Source organism: Tigriopus californicus, chromosome 10 (genome assembly GCF_007210705.1).
Source record: "Tigriopus californicus strain San Diego chromosome 10, Tcal_SD_v2.1, whole genome shotgun sequence".
Taxonomy (NCBI): domain Eukaryota; kingdom Metazoa; phylum Arthropoda; class Copepoda; order Harpacticoida; family Harpacticidae; genus Tigriopus; species Tigriopus californicus.
In genome coordinates, this window is record NC_081449.1 from 13,338,619 (window position 1) to 13,360,205 (window position 21,587).

General features: G+C 40.7%; 2 protein-coding genes across 3 annotated transcripts; both read left to right on the plus strand.

The window, feature by feature from the left end:
• The first annotated feature begins 2,810 nt into the window (after positions 1-2,810).
• On the plus strand, positions 2,811-7,297 carry LOC131888584 (uncharacterized). Its single transcript, XM_059237471.1, has 7 exons — positions 2,811-2,987; positions 3,489-3,773; positions 4,380-4,559; positions 4,634-4,700; positions 4,934-5,104; positions 5,179-5,287; positions 6,452-7,297. The coding sequence occupies exons 1-7, from the start codon at positions 2,927-2,929 to the stop codon at positions 6,518-6,520; spliced, it is 942 nt and encodes a 313-aa protein (XP_059093454.1). The 5' UTR covers positions 2,811-2,926; the 3' UTR covers positions 6,521-7,297.
• Positions 7,298-14,526: 7,229 nt separating this feature from the next.
• On the plus strand, positions 14,527-21,186 carry LOC131888232 (LWamide neuropeptides-like). Of its 2 annotated transcripts, XM_059237032.1 has the most exons (5): positions 14,527-14,667; positions 17,129-17,456; positions 18,006-18,167; positions 20,306-20,356; positions 20,649-21,186. In XM_059237032.1, exons 2-5 carry the CDS (start codon positions 17,155-17,157, stop codon positions 20,731-20,733), a joined length of 600 nt encoding a protein of 199 aa, XP_059093015.1. In that variant the 5' UTR covers positions 14,527-14,667; positions 17,129-17,154; the 3' UTR covers positions 20,734-21,186. The 2 variants fall into 2 exon arrangements, with proteins under 2 accessions (XP_059093015.1, XP_059093016.1); XM_059237033.1 differs by lacking the exon at positions 20,306-20,356.
• Positions 21,187-21,587: the final 401 nt, after the last annotated feature.

Consider the following 21,587-nt stretch of genomic DNA (forward strand, 5'->3'; position numbering starts at 1 on the left):
ATGAAAAAAAAAAGTCAAAATGTTTTTCAACTTTTTGCTACAATGGAAAAGGGGAAACTTTTTCGAAAAAGTGAAGACAATAGCATTCAAAACATGTGTGCAATCTTATTCATCGACTTGTTTTCGGTTTGGGTTTTCACGGGCTTTTCTAACCGCTACAGGGACTTTAACTATTTTGAATCGCCCAAGACAGAAACACACAACTATCAAAGTTCGCTATCGATTCCATAGAGCTAAATCGACTTGACTAACCCAAACCACCAAATTCATATCATTTCACAGCTCAAGCTATCGAGAGCTTCAAAAGCCAAAAGCGTTTATATCTGTGGCTGTAAGATATTCAAAAAGCAACAGGCTATGCTCGAAGACAAAAGGATATCTCAAAAAGGTTGTTTGATTTACTTATGGATTGGCTGGCTCTTTCAACAACTCTGTAATCATAGTGCATTTTCCCGTGTCTCGTCCAATCGGAAATATACACATGGTTTGCTATTTCTTTTTTAATCATCTAACACTATTTAGAAGCAGATGTTGCACTCCAACTAGAATTGTTTGTTTCAAAGCCGACAAGTTATACGATGATCGACATTAAAATGAGTGAGTCATGATGAAAGAAAATAACGAAGGAAATCAAGTTTAGTTGAATTGAGTTTACGGCTTGGTTATTCGAACAATGAAATTGCAAAACAGCGATCGTAAAAGAGTGCTGGCAATTCGCAATGTCACAGTGTGAGAATCCACACCATGAAACCATTCAGGCACACTGTATATCACTCGAACACCAACCAATCCAACATACCAGGTGCGATCGGGAGAAGCAACTTTGTCGAAGTAATGCCAACTAATCTATCGTTCAAGAATGTTCGGCATCTTTCTCTGACTTTACAGGTAACCTAACAAGCCGATCTCCGAGTGCACACTTTTAAGGTGTTGCATCTGATATACCCCGAAATCAAACCACCAACCATTTCAAATTACTGGTCCGATCGGGTTAACTTAAACCAACACTTGCGAATCATATCCAAACCATTAACTAATTTGGTTGTGCGAAGCTATGCTCAACCAGCCAAGAGGGAAAGATGTACGTACTGATTACATCTGATATGTTGTATTATGACATGTTGCATACTTTTACAAATAAGTTCTTGCATGCATAACAAACTAAAAAAATCTACCGCCAATTCATCAACGTAAATTTGCTTCTTAATTGTGGGCACAAAAACTTATCTCTCCCTTTCGTTGTCCATAGCCCAGTTTTTTAAAGCCAAGGATGAATGTTAGATCGAGAAGAGATCTGACTGATGTAGTAAAGTACGACTTTTTCTCGGTCTAAGATTCACTCCCTCATATTCAGAAATTGGTCTCAGAGGCTACTTGATGATCTAACTGAATTGAGACAAGACTAAATACCGAAAAGAAACGATAAGCATTCTTCAAAGGGTGACTGACGGGTTCGTTGACTTTTGGCTAGAATCGCACCTCGAATATAACAGGTTTTCCTTCTACCGAGTCACCAAGAGAAGGAAATAAATAGCATCGTCTAAAACCTCGACGAAGGAGGAAAAGGTTGGCTTCCAAATCTCTGAATTGAGCAGAACACTATGATTCATGATGTTGGTTTCAATTGGTAAACCATGCAAAAAAACCATTCGAGCATAGGAAATTGAATGAAGTTGGAGTTTCGCAGAAGAAATGAGAGGGTTTGCCAAGCAAGGAATAAAAATATTCTCGAAGTATTATAATTGTTCTGAGAAACAATGTTTCGATGGTACGCACCACTATATGAAAGTTGCTATATTGAACGATTCAAAAAGATCTTTCCCAAGTAAGTTACGTCAAGAAGGAAGACCTTAATCTGCCATACAATTTTTTTTTGTCGAGGCTTGGAGTAATAATCGCTCGCAATTTATGCTGACAAATTGGGTAAATGCCGCATGGTAGCTTTGTTTATTCGCACTTCAGGCATGACGGCTTAGATTAGCAACAGGCTGTTGATCCCATTGCTCTTCCGAAATTGGCTGACATAAACTTGATGACTAGCGATAAGCTGAGTGACTCTCCGTGAAGTGGATGGATCCCTGTTCGACATTCAGACATAGCAGGCAAGTGGTTTGTTGCTTCCTCTCCAAGACGTTTTCGAGAAAATGCGTGGGTGAAAAGTTGCCGTACTACGACACCAATTTACCCACCATATGTTGTTGCTGCTAGATCCCAGTCTCCTTCTAGCCTTCAAAGGCTACTTGCTCTCGGCCTTCCTCTCCTCACTCCTCTAGCTGCCTCATTCTCTCGTGGCACGCTAAGTTGCTTTGGAAGGCTTCAAAACCATCCACTCACTCTTTGATGCCTTGGTTAGCTTCAATCCTTGAATAAATTCCTTACCTGGCAATGTTTCATTATGGTACCACGTGAGCCCCAAAAGATGAACATCTTAAACAACAGTTCCATATATTTGGTCTTAACTTACTCAACATTAGTGAACTCCTCTTCATCCTGATGACGTCACGCGAACAAGAGAAAGGCCAAGTGCGTGTCCTGGAACCGAATTGTGAATGAAGGCGCCGATGAAGCCACCACCAGCCTTGGTCGGTACAACCAAGGCTAGCCAACCACGTCTCCCTCCATGCATCTATTTCTAGCATTATACTACCGTTCCAGCTGCTTCTGCTAGTCTTAGTACATATACGTGAACAGGCACACCACCGGTAGCTTTGGTGAGGAAATGAGTGAGGCTGGCGAGGATCAGTGGACGAGGACACAGCCCACCAAGGCAGGACCTTGGTTCCACTGGACGAGGGTTAGCGAGCAGCTCACTCTGCCAGTGCCAGTGGTCTCAGAGCGAGAAGAGGAAAATGGCCGTTTTCTATCTCTAGACAGGAACATTGGGTGGCCCAAAATTCCTGATTGTGCAGCCTGAAACGCTCTGAATATGATTTTGGCCATTTTGGGGTGTTTATCAATATCTGCCCTACAGACTTCTGCATATAATGGTGAGTGACTGATAACAAAAACAAAGCAGATTTCACTGAATTTGGATCCCTCCGTGCCTCCTTCCTTGATAGCCCTCTGCTCGTTCCTTCTTTCTTTCCGCCCTTCAACGTTCTCCTTATGTAGAGTATGAATCAAAAGCAACGAAGGAAGGGGCCGTGGAATTTTCAGCTGCGCTAACATATGTTACACATTTTGTCTCTTTCCACACAACAAAAATGACATCTGAGATAGCTTGCTGAAATAGACGGCTTTGTGAAGTAGTGAATGTGTACACCGTCCATCCAAAAATAGCGTCTTAAGCCTTATTGACACACGCACAAATATCTTGGATCAAGACCTTCACTAGTTACGCGTGTCAAAAAAATCAGTCCTTATGGCAGAGTCGTTGGCTCAATAAGAGGCCACAACCCGCCCAGCATGTGGATTCCAATCGTTTTACCATGAAATAATGCCATCTATTCCGAACTTACTTCGTACTTGGGTGTTGCTTCTTGTCTCAGATCTCTACTACAACAACGCGGAAATCTTGAATAATTGGATCGACTCGGCGGACCTTCCCTTACTCTCGGATGCAGAGCTCAAGTTCTACTTGGAGAATCAAGGGCAGCTGGACAAAGACTACGGTAACGATGTGGAGGGGCTCCCCAAAGCCCGTGTCAATGCTCTAGAGCCCGTCTTCCCTCAACTCAGTGAAGTCCAACGGAAATTTGGTGTAAATCCGTCGTATCAGTCGTTTTACGATCCCAGCTTCCGTCAAGTTGAAGGTGTGGCCGATGATATTCTCGGTGAGTTTGGAATTACATATCTCCATAAAATTTACTTATTGGCTTTTTCGAGCAATATGCAAGTGATGTGAATCTCGAACTCAGCTCTAAAAAGAGTTCAAGAATGGCAGTGCAAGTTGTGTTTGGGGTTATTGGCATTTACAACTTGGTGAAAAGCCCGGTATAGATCGTTCTTAACATGTGTGAGCTTTTCTCCTTTTCACCTTCCTTAACCTGTGAACTAGTCGCTCAATTTTAAGAAGCTAATTGCTGAAGGTTTAACGTGAGCTCATTGGAAGAAATAATAGATAAATCATCCCATGATGAACTTCAATCGAAAAGGACACAAAATACCATTCAGCTGCTATTCAAGAAATTTGGAAATTTTAACAAACCTAAACACATGTGGACTCGAGCCTGGCTGGGATAGCGTTAGGCCTAGCAGCTTTCATTAGGCCTATTGTTGCCCTTCCAATCAGGTCGATTATTCAACGTGAACGTGCGAGACACGTCCTCATTCTTGATTCCGTTAGTTCGCCCATTGAAGGACCCTCCACCCGCATAGCATCCATAAGTACAAAGCTCAACCTTGACTTATTTCTTGCTTGGCCTTTGTTTCCCCCCCAGCTCCAAAGCAAAGAATTTCATCGCCAACCGATGAGGTTGTTGACGATATCCTGACTTTGGTCGAGGATGACGATCGTGGTCGCCAAAGCGCCAAGAAGGCTTCTCAACAAGCGTTTTCCCGGAGCAGTGTCTCCAGACAAGAAATGGATCAAGACCAAATGGACGATCTTTACTTCACAAGTGAGTAGTGTTCCGTGTTGCAAAGCCTATTTCAAAGACCATTGAGGATGACCTATGACAATTATTCCATTTAGCCATCGTTGGAGTGTCATCTGCATTAGCCGTGTTCGCCATTGTTGGGGCCGGGTTTTGTTACCATAGGTAAGTTCATCAGTGATTTCATGTCCGAAATGGCCATCAAACGACCCCATCGAATCAAGTTGTATCTGATTCAGACACTTGAGTCTGCTCTTAAATTTTTCCAATGCCTCAATGCCCGAAAAGGAACACTTGTCGGTTCGATTCCTATGGAATTCTGTTAAAAGCCTGATGATGATGTGTCACTGTTTGTTTGCTTGTGTTCAACATTTCTGGCACATTATCCTTCGCCGCAGGGTTCGACGCAATTCCAAGGCCAGCGAGGACGTGGAATATCCCGCTTATGGAGTCACTGGTCCCGGAGGAAAGGAGACCTCGCCAACTTCAGGAACGGACAGGAAACTGGCCCAAAACGCCCAAATGTACCACTACCAACACCAGAAGCAACAGATGATCGCCTTCGACAGGTGATTAAAATCTTCACGACACGCCGGTCTTAGTTGGGAAAAGAGTTGATTATATGTTGTTGTTTTTTTGTCAGCGCTAATGGATTGGCCTCGGAGAAGAGGAATGGCAACGCCTCTGATTGCGAATCAGATGAAGGAGAAGAGGGGGATTACACCGTTTATGAATGCCCTGGACTGGCTCCCGTAAGTAAAGACACAAAAGACAATCAGACTAGTTCAAATTCCCTTTATATTGGATCAAACCGCATGTCGTTGAGTGGCATAAACGGATGATCTTGGTTCACTTATGGACCTTGTGGGTTTATGTACATTCACAAAAAAATGAGGCAAGGCTTCTACCCTTATAAAGCTATTTTTAGATACCTAAATTGAAGATCATTTTCGCTTTATTTATTTTCCTTTGGTCTGGTATTTTTACTACGTTTATCGCGTTAATAAGGAGGTCAAAACAACAATGAAGGAGGATCCGAGGTATTTTTCAGCTCGATCATGATATTTTTGTGCTTCTGACATGCGTGGAAAAGCAAAAAAAACATGAAGTGAGATAAGCTTTTCGAAAAAATTACACCTTTTACTATCTTCCAAGCGTTCAAGGTCTGCTTAGGAAAGGCTTAGGGAAAAAATTCGAACTGAGAGCCATGGTGTAAATTAAGCAGATGTTTTGTTTTGTACAATTCCTCTTCATGGCCTAAAACCCAGTTTACACGATGCAAAGTGCCCTTGGGGTATTCCATGGATAACATATTTAGCACAAGTGCAATTAAATGTAGACGTTTTTAATATTTTTTTCAAAATCCTTCAATAGGTAGATTTGAACCCACACTCTTGATTGAATAGTCGCAGTTATCCCAACCATTATTTTCATTAATTTAGATCTCATATTCCTGGTTGGTGTCGAGAGGTCCTTGATCAAATTCTTTCAATCCAAAACCTGACCTGACTTATAAAAAGCGAATCCGTTCCGAGTTTGCCACAAAATAAGGCAAAGCCTCCTCACCTTGGAAATTTTAAAATTTCAACCGGCGTTTTGAGCACGTTTATCTTAGCAAACGCAAGCCTGATAAGTGATGAGGGCCATTTAGAAAATAATGGACGAGAGCACCAATCCGAATGCACTTCGCGGCTCTTTTCCTCACCAAGCAACCAAGCAAGCAACCGCCTTGTGCGTGGAATTTATCTACAAACTCTCAGTATATCAGGCGTCACTCTTAAGATGCGAATGGTAGGGACCAGAATCATTGATCAGGCCAGGATGCACTTTTTCACGTGATTCTTCTTGGCCTCTTGTCGATCCATTATCCTGATGCAAGGCTAACACCCTCGATATTCTCCGATTGCTTTTTCTAGGCCGGAGAAATGGAGGTTCACAACCCGTTGTTCCAAGATGACGACTCCACACCCAAGGCCTCGAAATAGGCCCAAGGTGAAAACCGACTTCCTTCTTCTCATCTTCATCATTCAACTGTCAAACTGTCAAACCCATCCATGGCCCTAATAGTTTTAAACGCACCCACAGCCACAGGAATTACCCACAATTATTGTCAGGACATCTCCCCTGAAAGTGAAACATGGCATCCGAAATCAGAGTCGATCGATCCTCTACCCTTCAAATGAAACAAGAGCCACTATTTTCAGGAATGATTCAGACACAAATGACGATATCCACGCAGATGTGTATTTTCTTTCAACCATGGCTTGATGTCCGTCTCCTTTGTCCCCCTCCCCTTCCCCTCCTCTATGACTTACCTTGAGCATTAGGGAAAAGTAATAGTTACTGGAAAATAAATGGACATATCGTACTTAAGAGAAAGAAGTGAGACGAGAAACCAACAGATTTTAAGCTGAAGTATATGACAGACGAAAACAGATTTATATTTATGTTTACAGGAAATGGTATTTAACTCAATCGATGTTGTAGAGAATTTCCTCCCCGCCTCCTTTCGATACGAAATTGATTTGGTTCACATATATATATATATTCAAGGAAACAATCAGATACCATGCGTTGTGCAGAGCATTTATTTCCCAAATCCCCCATTCGATCACCTTCCCTTCCCAAATTTCTCCCCCAAAACACATTCAAAATTCCAAATTTAGAGAAACGTTTTTCTCGAACACTTTACCATTTGATGTGACGATTATTTGCAGTCTGGAAAAGAAATAAATATGGTGTTGAATTGGCCTTAACTAAAACGGCTTCTGTTTCAATCATTCGGTTACCTACCTAGCCAAGTCTATGACCCACTACAGAATATAGAATACAGACGTTGGGGTTGAAAATTAACAATTCCGATTCAAAACATGGCATTCTTCTTCTTCAAATGGTACTGGCCTTAAGTCGCTACAGTTAGGAAGTTAAAATTTCAGTTCAATAAAACGAATGAGTCATGCTCTCTCAAAGTGAAGAGCATAAAAAAGCACGGAATGATTGAGCTAGTTCTCTTTACAAGAGGGCTGGCTGGCTCATTCATTTTGTGCCCCACGATGTATGACCGACTTCTTGCCTTTTACTAGCAGCTATCTGATGATGTAAGCACCAGTTTGGGGAGGTCACTGGCGTACTGTTGAAACAGAAGAGGCGCTAAAAAAACACCATACAAAGTGCGATATTGGACAAAAAAACTTTTATAACTTTTCAAAGAGTCTTTCGTAGAAATAGAAAAAAAAGTAGGAAAAATAAGTCCAAAAACAACTTTTTGAGGTAAAATGTTCTTTTTTAAGCATGTTAATGAGTAGACCTGTGACAGTTTATTAGAATGCAATGCTACTTGGACGATTCATACAATTATACCACTCATAAATGAACTGGAACTCAAATTCAATACCGTAACAAAGAACTATTGAACCTCAGTACGAGTGATGAGTGATGACTAGGGCTGGGAAAAAAAGAATCTTTTTGAGGGCCAAATAATCATTTTAAAAACATTCTTAAAAATCAAAGGTATAAGCTTGTTGAAAAGCAAAAAAGAAATATAAAAAACAACATGAAACTAATTTTGGAAAAGTTTGAACAATTACCAAAGGTTTCAATATCTTTCATTATCTTATAGTCTTTGAAATTCGAAGTTGTCTCCTAACTTGGACCCCCAAATTAATACGCTGAACCATGCAGTCTTCTAGATCAAATTTGGTTTCTCTGGGTGCTTTATTTCATCTCTCAGGGTGAGGAGACCTAGGCTAAAATGTAAAATTTCTTTGTTTNTAGTTCTAACGACCGACAAACCATTTGGACACCCTTCATAGATCAGAGAAAATGTGTTTCTTCTAACAACAAGTTAGATCAGCTAATTTTGTGATAAATGAACTGAGTTGCTTTATTTATGGAATAGAAATATTTTTCGCTTTCATTAGATCCCTGTAGTCGTTAGGTCTCAGTCAAGTCATCTCCACCTACAAGTCCATTCGCGGAAAGAGTGTCGAAACTTATCTCAAGTTGCATTTCTGAAATAACTACTGGATGGTAGGTAACCTTCAATTCTCCAAGACCACCCCACTCACACACACACACACACATGGAATTTTTCATCAAAATTAGAAGTTCCAAGAAAAGATATTGTTGCTTATAAAAAACCTCCCAAAGATTTAAAATTTAAAAAAAAAATCCGAACCCTTGTGATGACCTTCCAAAGTTTGATATTGACGTCATCTTCAATTCCTGCTCCAATGTCCCAATTTGGGACATTGAGAGGATTGAGAGGCAGTAACCCCATATTTCTAGAAAATCGGCATGCTCCTGGTCATAGAAAAACTCAGCCAATTTTTGAACTGACGTACTAAAGTGAGCAACGTAGATCTCTCGAAATAAAGGCAAGCCCTTTTATATCTAATTTTTTTGTAAAGTGGTTCATTTCAAACTTATATTGTGAAAAGATTATGTTGCTCACCAAGAGCAGGCCGAAAAATTGTATTTACTCGATAACTTTGGTACATATCCTGAATTCCCTAATCATAGTTTTGGGCTCAAATGTGGCCAATTTTATCTTCGAAGCAAAATGCAATTCATTTTTAAAAAAATGTGCCAAAACAGTGCAAAAGGAGATAGTGGAGATTTAGACGAGGGATAATAAAGCCCATTTGGGCTCTTGTTTTATTCTCCAAATCCTAGCGATGTACCCATGTGATTGGTTGAAAAGAGAACGTGACTTCCACACATGCTTGAATTTGTTAACTCATCCAAGGACTTCTAGAGATCTTTCTATTTCTAGAAGTTCGTGACTCATCCAATGATTTCCTGAACCAATGCAAACTTAAAAGATGGCACCGTCACCTTCTAATCTTTTTTTGCCCAAGAGATACTTCCTCGGGTTCAGATCGATCAAAGAGATATTGCAGAAAAGTTGAATGGAATTAATTTCAGTAGCAATTATTCAATATTTCAAACCCAATAAGGGCCCTTTTTGTAACACCAGACTGCCCAAACAAAGCGGGAAGAGGCACGGTAGATTTGCTTAATAAACTACGCGTAACATGACATGAAAGCGATATATTTTCCGGACATTATGTGACCCGGCTCAGTAATTATGGATAAGAGTTTGATAAAATAAGCCAAAGACAACACAAACGCATTATAATTCCCCTCTTCATTAGAATTTTGGGACGAAAAAAATATGCAGGGACAATCCATTTGCTTGTGCTCAAAAATTTCTGAAATTGTTCATTTAGTATTTACGATGAATTATATGCCAGAATCATGTAAAAAAAGTTGCAAATGAATAGAAATTTGATTATTTTTTTTTGTGGAGCTAGAAAGACCACTGCGTGAATTGTCAGCATTTCTCTCAGGTTGACATCATATAAAAAATCAGGACCAAGTGAGACTGATCCACAGCATCATTGGACAAAGATTTCCTTTCACTCCCCTCCGTTGTGGTCACTTTGAAGTTATCATCTCTCTCTGACCTATTGGATTTCAATCGTTTTGCACTAAAACCATTGATGTCTTTGGCTCTTAACCTTTGGGAGATTTTCTTCAAAGGTATTTCAATTCACCGCTAAAGGCATTTGGCGGCTCAGGCAATATCATCCTGATTAATCAAAAAGGACTTGGAATGAAGAATGTCGTATGGAGAGGCTAATGGATTGTATAAATTCATACAAATTGTGAGTGATATATTACTAATATTAGAGTAATTAGGAATTAGCGAAAGAGTGCTTTGGAGTGAAGCTACGCAATGAATTAATCTATGCTCTGACTTTCCAATTGAAGGAGCGAAATCGATTTACTACTGTAGTTTTGCAGCGACACTTTTTGAAAGCAAGAAACAACTAGCCTATGCTCGACAACTGAGCCCCTGGAATATGGACAGGGATTCCTTGGTCGAGATACAGCTCAATCAGATGACTCAGTCAAAAATTATGCCCTCTGTAAGCTCACCACATAACGCTACTCAAAAGGAACGCGCTTGTCTCCTCTTAATGGACCCCCGAGATTTAACCACAATAAAAATAAGGATCCCACTAGCGGAGGTTGATAGCATAAAGGGCGTCCTCTAAAGCCTGGCTTCAAAAGAGGAAGCTCTATCTTAGTCCTTGAAAATCATTGAAATGGGGCCTTCTGTTGAAAAATTGAAGATACCAATATCTTCCAATTGGAATTATGAATAAGCTTTTATGTTACAAGAGTGTATTTATTGGTTGTTCTTTGCAAGAATCATCATTTGAAATGTCTTAAAGGTTTACTGCCAAGCAAGCCCTGCTTCCGCATTTGCCAAGCCAGTCCCTCGCAAGCTCTATTTTATGTTATGGAACAAAGGAAAAAGAAAGAGGGTGCACTAAGATGTAGATGGAATATGGTTTGTGTTCTGCCCTTCAGAGGGCGCTTTGTAAGTCAGCCTCTACCAAATACAGGGCCGATTCTTCTTTATTGAGTTGTTTTTTTTTGGCTTATTACATCAAAATATTACATTTAATCAGTGACCCAGGGCCAGTTCCTTAAAGCTCATACCTCGGAGTTAGGGGCTTGGATGTTAACCGGTTTGAAACTACACTCGCCACAGTGGTGAGCAAAAGCTTATTCTGGGTAAGGTTCAAGCTTTAACTCGGGGATTCGAACGTTTAAAAAAACTCGCCTCAGGTCACATAATGTCCGGAAAAAATGACGTTCATAGCATGTCATGAGTAGCTTATTTAGCAATCTACCGCGCCTCTTCCCCATTTCGTTAGCACTGTCTGACGTTGGAAGTAAGGGCCCCTATAATTGATGACTAGAAGAGGGCCACTCCCTTTATTGTATAATGTGCCTTGTTTTCTACTACGTACGCTTTGAGAGGGCAAAACTTCTGATCCAGTTGTTCGATCCGACTGAAAATAGAAGCACGGAAGGTTAGCGACCTGGGGTCCGCCTTACTTGAAGGAAAATCGCAATTGCTTCCAAAATGTTAGTTCTATACCATCGCATCCCGTCCCTATTCCAGGGGTTCAGGTCTGAGCATAGCATAAAGAGACTCGCCAGACGTACTTAATCCAGGATACCTGTAACAGCTAAAGGTCTCTCTGACTGAACTGATGTACTGAACAATATGGCGGCAAATAGTGAGTATGGTAATACAACTAACAAGCAACCTTTCTCGTTTTCCTTCATGCAGTATGCCGGTCAAATTCGATTTAAGGTGACCCTTAATGTAGGGAAGCAAATTTGTGTCGGAAACACACAAATGAAAAACTGATTTTCTATCATATTTCCAACATCAGTTAGCCATTTAGAACGAATCAATGGTCAAAAATGTCGTGTTCTATCTTTGATGTAGGATCTAATTCAGTTTCAATTGCTATTGGCTGTTAGCATGGCAGCTTTGCGCCGTCTTGTAATTTTTTAATGGTATTATTTGGTTGAATAGTCAGGCAGTGAAAAAATAATGATCGTATGTTCTTGGCCTTCTATGTATGTATTTCACTATTTGAATGGCAATTTGATTTCTTGTCTTGAACATAAATCCATCCCAGTTTTTCCATCGTCTCTGAAGCACCATTGGCTGCAAAAATGTTTGCATGATCTATTTGCAACTGCATCTTTTGAAAAGATGTACGTACCAATATATTGTCTGATGGATGCTCAAAGGCTGAGGATGAATGATAGCTAATTTGCTTGACGCCTAAATACTCATCAAGGACATCATGAACATGGTCATGTGCCCCAACACGTGCTTTCAAAGACCTCAAAAAGATGATTTGCTTTAGCGGAAGCCCAGAAGTGGTGACAATGACAAAGTTCAAAAAAATCAAACAGGCGAGATTCTGACGGACTTGGCAACCCAGGTGAAGGTAAACCTACCCTCTTACTTATTCCCATTTGGCCTCCAGGAGTACTTGGAAGTGATGCAGATATTGGTCAAATCTTGAGTTGCTTCCAATTAGTAAGGGCAGGACCCTGTCCGGGCCTCAAATTCAAAGGCATCCAAAATTGGTCTAAGGTGAAATTGACCAATTTGCTATCTGCGTCATTGTGTCATCCCTCATTACAAAACTTCAGACCTCTTATTTTTTGCATTTTGAGCAAGGCCGAGTTAAAGAAGGAGAATTAACCCAAACTGTGCGAGGACGTCAGCAACGAAACAGGCTTGGCATTCAGACCACCCAAGATCGAGGCCATGTTTGCTGTCAATGCTCACCTTTTTGAAAAATAACTATTGGATTTAGGTACGTTTGTATATGGAAATCAAAAATGAATTCGCAATGTAATTACTGACAATCCTGACACTGGTTTACTTGGGTCTGGAATTCCGCACTTTGCTGTACCACATTGCACCCTAATTTAAAAAAAAAGATTTGTGTATTACCCAATGCTCATGACTAGAGGTCGGAAAGATAATTTTATAGGTTAAATTAAGGTTTGAACTATTTCGGTCATTTTGGGGCAAAACACCTTTTCACGAATTTTGACCATAAAATAATCTAAAACCGAGGATTTTGGTTACTTTTTATGGGAAATTTAGGAAAAATAAAGGAACGAAGTCAAGGTCTACCTTGGGTGACAATGTCTGTCCCCGCTCAATGATTTGTTTGACATTGATCCCCTAAGATTTCATTAAGTGTAACTGTTGAGCACATTGGGGCATACCGTATTACAACAAGTGATTTAACTAGAGGGCTAGTCCTATACGTAGATCTAACATCCATTGCTTAGTGGCGATTGGTAACCCTCCCATCGTTTGTCGCCAAAATAGTATTCGAAAATTTTAAACAAGCGCTATCTTGACCTCAGAACCAAAACAGAGGGCCTACCGAAGATTGGCAAGAGGCTGAGGGAAGTGGACGAGCCTTTCGGTGGCCACCCTTGAAGCATTAGTAAGTGGAGTACGTAATTCATGCAAAAACGGCGAACCCCTTAAAGGCAGACCGGACCAAGGCGAAGGAAGATCTGGGATTACAGATCGCTAAACAAGTGCAACTATTACATTACCCATGAAAAGTACAGAAGTTGATACAGACCTAACAACAAGATGAATTAGCTATTCTAAAGTAAAAATCATTTGCATTATTTCTTCGAAGATTAGTGATGCTCCTGAACATCTTTGACTAAAATGAGGCCGCTTCACGATTCTTGGGACAAAGAGTTGTCAACTCTTTTAAGGTCTTACTTTGAATAGCACCTTGACAAGTAATTACCACGCAATAATCTGGAAGAATGTCGTGTTAAAGGTGATGACATAGGGTACATCACATATTTCTAACGCAAAAAGATGGACGGTTAGTAGAACTTGGAAAGTGGTCCGAAAAATATCATCCTTGTAATTCAAAACTTACATCAAACTCAGCTCAATCTGGCTTTACAAGACCCAAATTACTACTAAGTGAGACATCCTGTAGAGATCGAACCGTCGTTAGATTAGATGAGAAATAACAAGCGTTTATGACGAAATTGTACCCCTACCAAGTGCTCAACCTGGGAGTGGTAGCAAAACATTTCGAGTAATTTGACTTAATCATGTCTTGAAAGCCGAGAGTTTGACTGACACTTGTTTGCTTTCCGGGCTCAACGCCAGTCTCACACTACCAAGACTTTTGAACTCTAATTGGATCTTATGCATTATCCAGCACCAAGGCGCAAGCTTCGAAAAAATTCCTACCTAGTCCATCTAAATTCTATACCTATCCTACCATGATTCCTGAGTGAAGGCCACCTCATCATCAGTCCTGTTGGTCCATGCGCTTGATGTATGTGGAGGTAAGAAGGTGGCCTTTCTTTGGCGCAAAGTCCGCTCGCGCAATGCATCTTTCCGAGCTCTTCTTGACTCGAGTCCTATCATGAGGTTGAGGGGACGGACGAAACGAATTCAACCCGGAAGGCTGGTTTGAGCCAAAGCGGATGTTGGCGGTCGCAAAGACGGACAAAACCTTTGGCCCGCCCACGGTCGGTCACGCAGGAAAACCAGGGCCTGACTGCCCTGGTCCAACTGAACCAAGCGGGTGAGGACCGATCCTGAGACCTCATAAAAGGCCCATGATCTCCAACTCAAACGGTTAGTTCCGTATTAGCGTCTCTTGGTGTCACTTACGGGATATCTTCACTGTCAACAGTCTTCGAAAACCGACGATTGTAGCCAACGGAACGAACCGGACAAAAGGTAATGTTGTTGTCTAATATTTTTTTAGAAATAAGGCTGCCCATGGAGTATTGATCCGAGAAGTGAAACGTTGAACTCTATCTGTTTTGGCAATGAAGGTCGGGTAAATAAGAACTTGTCTCATAAGTTTAGTCCATTCATAGACTTGTCCAATGATTTGAATATTTTGTTCAAGTGAAACACATTAGTAGCAGCCACATAGAACCGTTTTGGCTTCGTCAGAAATATGAATCCTTTTCCGAAACAATTCAGTTTTTTCAGGCGTCATCACAATGTAGCTAATATAGGTACAGCTACATAGATTGCAAATCCGACGCACACATCCTGCTACATTGTGCTACAAACACCCAATATACGTAGGGCTGTATCAGAACGTAGAATACTTTGGGCATGTCCATGGTCATTATGGAATTCTCTATTCACATTTTTTGTCTACATTCGCCAACAATGCTAACCTTTGTCGAAAACCACTGGCTCAGGTTGAAAGCAGATTGAGACCAAAATGAAAGTAACTGATTTCAACAACCAGCCGTTTTAAAAGCAGTAGACGTTTGATTTAAAAGCCAAGTAGCTTGTTATTTTATTGATTTGATTCTCTTCCTTGAATATGATGTTGGGGCATCTTTTAGCTAAGAGTATATAATGTTTTAAAATTTGTAATATGTTTTTTGAGAATATCGGACACTTATTCTCAGACATCTATGTCAAGATATTCCTCGCTATAACCTTGAAACAGTTCTAGTTTTTAGATCTTAGTCCAATTCAGCTCTTTCTTTTGGTGTTGCTATTACGGTGAGTGTATTTATTGAGAGGTTGAGATATGTAGTATCTACGGGAAAACGATTCAAAAAGGCCGTGAGGGACGAAGAAATGACGATTTTATGCATGCGCCTTTATCCGGGGCTCTACTGGATTTTTTATGGTAAGACTAAGTTTTTTTCCAAAATATTAAATCTTGCCAAGTTTCTAATACGTTTGAAAATGTGGAGCAATACGTATGGGAAGGCACAATTGATGTCTGATTGAGTCATTTTCAAATTGCATTTAACGTTTATATCCATTGTTCAGAATAATAACATAGTTGCTGTGAGGATAAAATACGAGTAAGTTCAGCATATTGGTGTATACGCCATTCAATACATTTTCTACATATTGCTCACTTTTGGTCAATTCAGGTTTGTTTTTACTTCGACTCTCGGCTCAGAACAAAAGAAATCATTGGAATTTTATTGTTAGTCAAGAAATACTTATTATTGGAGTGACCTAACGAGATGCGCCAATTAACTCTGGCCTGACGGACTCCTCCAATGTTGGCACCCGACTCATGTGTACTATGCTAAAAAAATGTGCTCTCGAAAATTGGAACAATCTGATTGTTCCCATACTACATTCATGTGCTAACACATCACTGCCACACGCAAGTGTCAAATGCTTGATTAGTATAAATTTGGAACTGTGAAACTCAGAAATTTGAATAGAGGTACCAATCTGTACATATAATGACTAATCATTGTGTCGTTGAAGGCTAGATTTATCATGATAAAAGAAATCTGGTTCGAAGGCTCTTCTCATCTATAATGACCTGTAATTATACTAACACAATCACCCATTAACGTCATGATATGGTGTGATTTCTTGAAATCCAAAGTGACGCATACAAATCACCATAAATGTTCCAAATTATGAGCATATTCTTTGGGAATCTTACAGAATGTCGGGAGAAGGGTGTCTTCTTTTCCTTGTCTTCTGTGATAGCCTAAAATGTCTATTTCTTACTTCCCTACTTGATGATTAGAGAAAATTGTACCAAATAACCAGTATCATTTATTCAGTAATGACTCCCTTATAGTTATCACTTTGACGCTCATCTTGCATTTAATGTTCTTTAAAGAGGGTTCCATGACAATTCCAGCAAAAGTCATTATAGAAAGTCGGGGACGAACAAACAAGTTTCTCTCACTCAGAGTTAAGAAAATACGTTAACAAACGAGTGACAGGTCTTTTTCCATGACAAAAGTTGTCAGATAGAGCGTACCAATCAATGGTCCCAACCACCAACGGCTTGGTGCGCCATACTTCCTGGGATAAGGCATGCAGCATGGTCAAGGTAGGCACAATAGATCCTGGAGGAGGTCTGGAGGCAGCCCTCAGGCTTTTTCAGACATTCCCGATAATTAACCAAGTCAGGCAGGAACATTCGACCTAACAAGAATTAAACGCGACCTTCACCATATTCTTGTTCGTTAGCGCTAAAGCTCTTGGCTTTAGTTAGAGCTACCAAAACGTGAGCCCTCGTCCCATTAACATGCATTGTTTACAGTCGATCCGGAGACGTTTGGCTAAACTAAGTCACAATGACTGGAAAGTTGCCAATGTTGTACTCCAAACCAAACGGGAAATGCTATAAATGTAATTACTCCCCAAGAGCTCGAAATAGCATGATCAATCTTGTTTCTTGCAGCCCACCTCAATCCTTCCCACCAAAGCATGCCACACCTTCTTCCCCGCTCCTTCCACTCCGGCCCCTTACTTTTGACAGTAGCCTTCGTCTGTATTTTTGCAACCACCACCTGTGCGGCCTTGAATGACGTCGAAAATGCAGATTCAGAGGCTGTGGCAACGGAAGCTGCCGAGGCGGCCCAAACTCGCTTCGCTCGAGCCAGCCCACTCCGATGGGGCAAACGGGGTTCCGAGGTCTTGCGATGGGGCAAAAGAGAGCCCTTGAGATGGGGCAAGAGGTCAACGGATGGCCTTGTCGGTCCACGAACCGTCAGGGATGCACCTTTAAGGTAGATAATTGAAACAATCCATGGCTACATTCCAAGCTCCACGATCAGACCTTGGCGTCACATGACCGAGTTCCTTAATGGAATGTGAATGGCCTTCGGGTTCATACATATATGGATAGTTAGTTCGTGCATAAAAAGGCAAGAGGGATTGCCAATGTCGAGGCCGTTTGCCTTTTGGCCAGTTCTTTGGGGATGCATTAAATTCATATGTCCCGCCATAAACTCATGTCATCTCATGTCTCGAAGGCATTGGGCAAAGAAGAGAACTGTTTCTCTTATTCTACCTATCTCTTGGATCGCCTTAGATCCATATCAGATGGAGATGCTGCAAGAGATGCTTCATAAATTGGGAAATAATGCAGAGAAATGAGACCATAAGTAAATCCGAAAGGTAGAACCATGGAAGGGAAGTAAAAGGATACGGGAAGGGGAAATTCTTTGCCGGCGACAGTATGCCAGAAGAATGTTCTGCTGTGGCTTTATGTAGTTGTCAAAAAAGACAAAAAGTGCATTCTGGATTTCTGTTTTCATTTTCTCTGACTGATTTAGGTGGGGCAAACGATCAACAGGGTTGGACATGTTGATGGTGGACGAGAACGAACCTCATTACGTACGATTTCAACGTGAGGCCTCTCCACTTCGATGGGGAAAGCGATTCTACGACGAGGACAAACGAGCTCCTCTAAGATGGGGAAAACGAGCTCCTTCAAGGTAATATCGATAATTTGTGACCACTTCAGTCAAATTTGATCCATTTCTACATATATCCATGTCTATTTTGGTATAAAGACGGTACGCGTATCTTTCAGTGAGGGCAATTTCCTTTTTCATACAGCACTTTTTACCCCATATCCAATGATACTTTCTATTGCTAACTTGCCCTCATTATGACAATTGGCTTTAAAGGAGCTTCTGCTATCGTAGGGAATGTTGAAATGAGTGCGTGGCACATGTTAAAAACATTTACTTCACCTACTACAGTGTATTCTTACACGTTTTTTTGCGGACTTCCTTACCGCTACGTGGATTGGAATCCCAGCAGTTCAAGACGAGAAATTTATTCATTTTCCCTAACTTTTATTTATATATACAGTATTATTTGATCGACCAACGAATTAGAGTTGGCTGATCTGGCTAACCCTTGAATGTAAGGTTGATCGGGAATTTCAGTCAAAAACTTGTCCAAGTCTGACTTAAATCCTGCTACTGGATCAAAGATCAACGTTGTTTTACAAATTGAAAAAGATAAAAAATGTCGCTAATTCAGTATGGGATTGCTCAACCTTAATAGCTTGACAGAAGACCTGAACGCTGTGCCAATATATATTTGTGGAAAGCAATTCATGGGCATGCTCTCAACCCTGGTTTTATGCTGTCTTACGCGACACAAGGGGAAGCTGGTTTAATTTGTAAAGAAATCATCCCCCCATGAGTGCAACACCGTTGTTATGCGCAAGACCTTGTTCAACAGGCCCAAAAACCCTTCAATTTGATGCCCCTTTTATTTAGTTTTGTAATTTGGAACCCAGATGCCAGTCGAAGGCGAACTTGGTTTGAAGTGCATTGATAGTCCATTTCAATTTCATTCATATTTCTATCTTCCTCAATGCTAATCACATTTTGTATTTCATATGGCAAACACATTTGAGACATTTCTCCCTCTATTCAGTATCTATAATAGGTCTTTATTCTCATGTCATGAGCCTAATCTAAATTAGTGAACACTCTTCATTCAGTAAGCTAGAGCGCTCGTGAGCGCTTGTTGTGTGCCCTAAGACCATGTCTCGTACAACTTGCTAAAATACAGGGAGGCCCAAACATGTTTAAAGGGTCTGAATTGCACAAACAGATTCTTTTTCAAGATATTTGTCAGATCTCTTTTAGGCCTCTACATTGTCAGTCTAATACGCCACTATAACTGACTAGCCCTGTAATAACTGCTAATGCTGGGGCGAGTCCTTCGTTTTTTTTAATTCTTGCCTGACTCGAGTGGTTTTCTAGATCATGTCTTGCAAAAAGAGTCGTCCTGCGAAATTCCAAGAAAAAGTGAATAATATTTTCTTGATGAGTCCAGACTCCAGTCCGGCCTACTTCTCCAAAATCTAGTAAAAGACTTGAGTCCGGACTCGCCCCAGCACAAATAAGTACGAAAAAAACTTTTCAAAACTGCTGCTAGATAACGCCGGAATACCTTGTTTGTGTCACACAAAACCTTAATTTCTGCACGTCAAATCGCACTTTCTCAATCTTTGTGAGTTAGTTCTCAACAAATAGAGGCAGATTCAGCCCATTGTTCCATGTTGATTTAAAATGCATTTAAGTTGTCTTTGTCAAATCCTTTCAAAATCTTGTGTTTAATTAGCAGATTAGTTTTCCTCAGTAACACAATGGTTCAATCACTTTTTCTCGCTCATTGCATGTCTCATGAAGTTTGTTTAGCAATCTAGCCTTGCATTTCATCTTTCGCTTTAGGCTAAAGGTCTGTCACTGGAATTAAGCCTTCCTAGTTTTATGAAGCTATGTCGTACTCTGACCACCACAAAAAGTTACCCTCCTAGCCCTGTTATACGTATGTTGTAAATGAGATGCCAACTACATTTTACACACCTAGGTACCTGGAGACCATACTCAAAGATCCAGTTTTCGTACGTGCCAAGCTTATTACAAAGCTATAATCTAGAGTCATATGTTCTTTCCTCCTGTCGTCAACACCTCAGCTAGCAACTCGAGTTATTTTGGGGGGGCCTCCCTGTAGTTAAGTTCTAAAAAGATACACCTCTCCTTAATCGACGAAATCGAAAACAGTCTCAATCACTTTGAAGGTGCTAACCCGAGGTTTTCAATTCAAGATTTGGAAAGCGAAAACCCTCGCGCTTCGGTCGGAAACGAGGTCCAATGAGGTAGAGTATCGAACGAGAGTGTCCACAATCATTGCACGACCACACAAATTGCAGCATTGTAGTTTAGTCCCTGTGAAAGCTTGGGCATCAACCATACACTCCGATGACTTGTGCTGCTTCATGACAAGCATTTAGCTCAAGATTGATATAAATCCTAGCCGTTGATAGTAGGTAGAGAGTGAGCTAATGCGTCCAAATTTTCTAAAGCGATTGCATATAAATAACTAAACAAAACTTAGCTCTATGTCGAGATGAATACTTGGGGTGTTCACATATAAAATTACCCTTGCAGATTCGGAAAACGGGCACCTACTCGATTTGGCAAACGAGACAGCCTTGATGATTATTTGGAGGCAATCGAGAGCGATTATGAGTAAAGCAACGAATTTTTTGGATCCACCGAGAATTATGGGAACAACTCATTGGAATCATGATCAATCACATCGACACACTAATCAATCTTCTACCTAGCCTATTCGTTTTGGACCCTTATTTCTGTGATTTGATTCGTTTCACATTATGACCATGTTCAAACTGGAGGAGCTTTTCACAATATCATCGTTACAAGTTTACTATGCAGTGTTATAAAGTCCCTCTTGACCACTTTCTTGAGGGGGGAATTCTTTTTCACCAATCGGAGGCTGACAACTCATTTGCAACCAATACCAACACTACATGAATGCTATTTTGAACGTAAGTTTACTTTGCTTGGCAAAAAACACTGGATCTACAGAGAATAATATCGTTCTACACTGATAGTTGTTGGTGCCATTCTTGAATGAACATTTTTGTGCCCATTGCAACAGAAATATATCAAATCAATTCGCAAACAGCTTCTCCTCATTTTTGACCAAGGGCTTCTCCAGTTTCAAAGAGCGCTTTCTGCGGATTTCAAAGACGATGGTCGAGTGGTTTGGCCAAAAGTGGACATGGCCCTAGAATAGGCCATATTGATCCCATGGGGCTGAAATTTTTAGATGTCAACTTATTTCAACCTAGTTATTGAATGTGTGAAATTTCATGAAATTCTGAGACGTAAGTGCCGTGAGGGTGTCTACTCTTGACGTGGAATGCCCCAACAGCCTCTGGAGGTGCTCTCAAATTCAAATGGATCCTATTTCCATCCTTTGGTATTGGACATCACCGTCTTGAGATTGAAGCCGACAACTTAGGCATCAAGGAAACCCAGCAAATTTCGAGGGCACTGGAGTGTATGAACGCTTGCTTACGT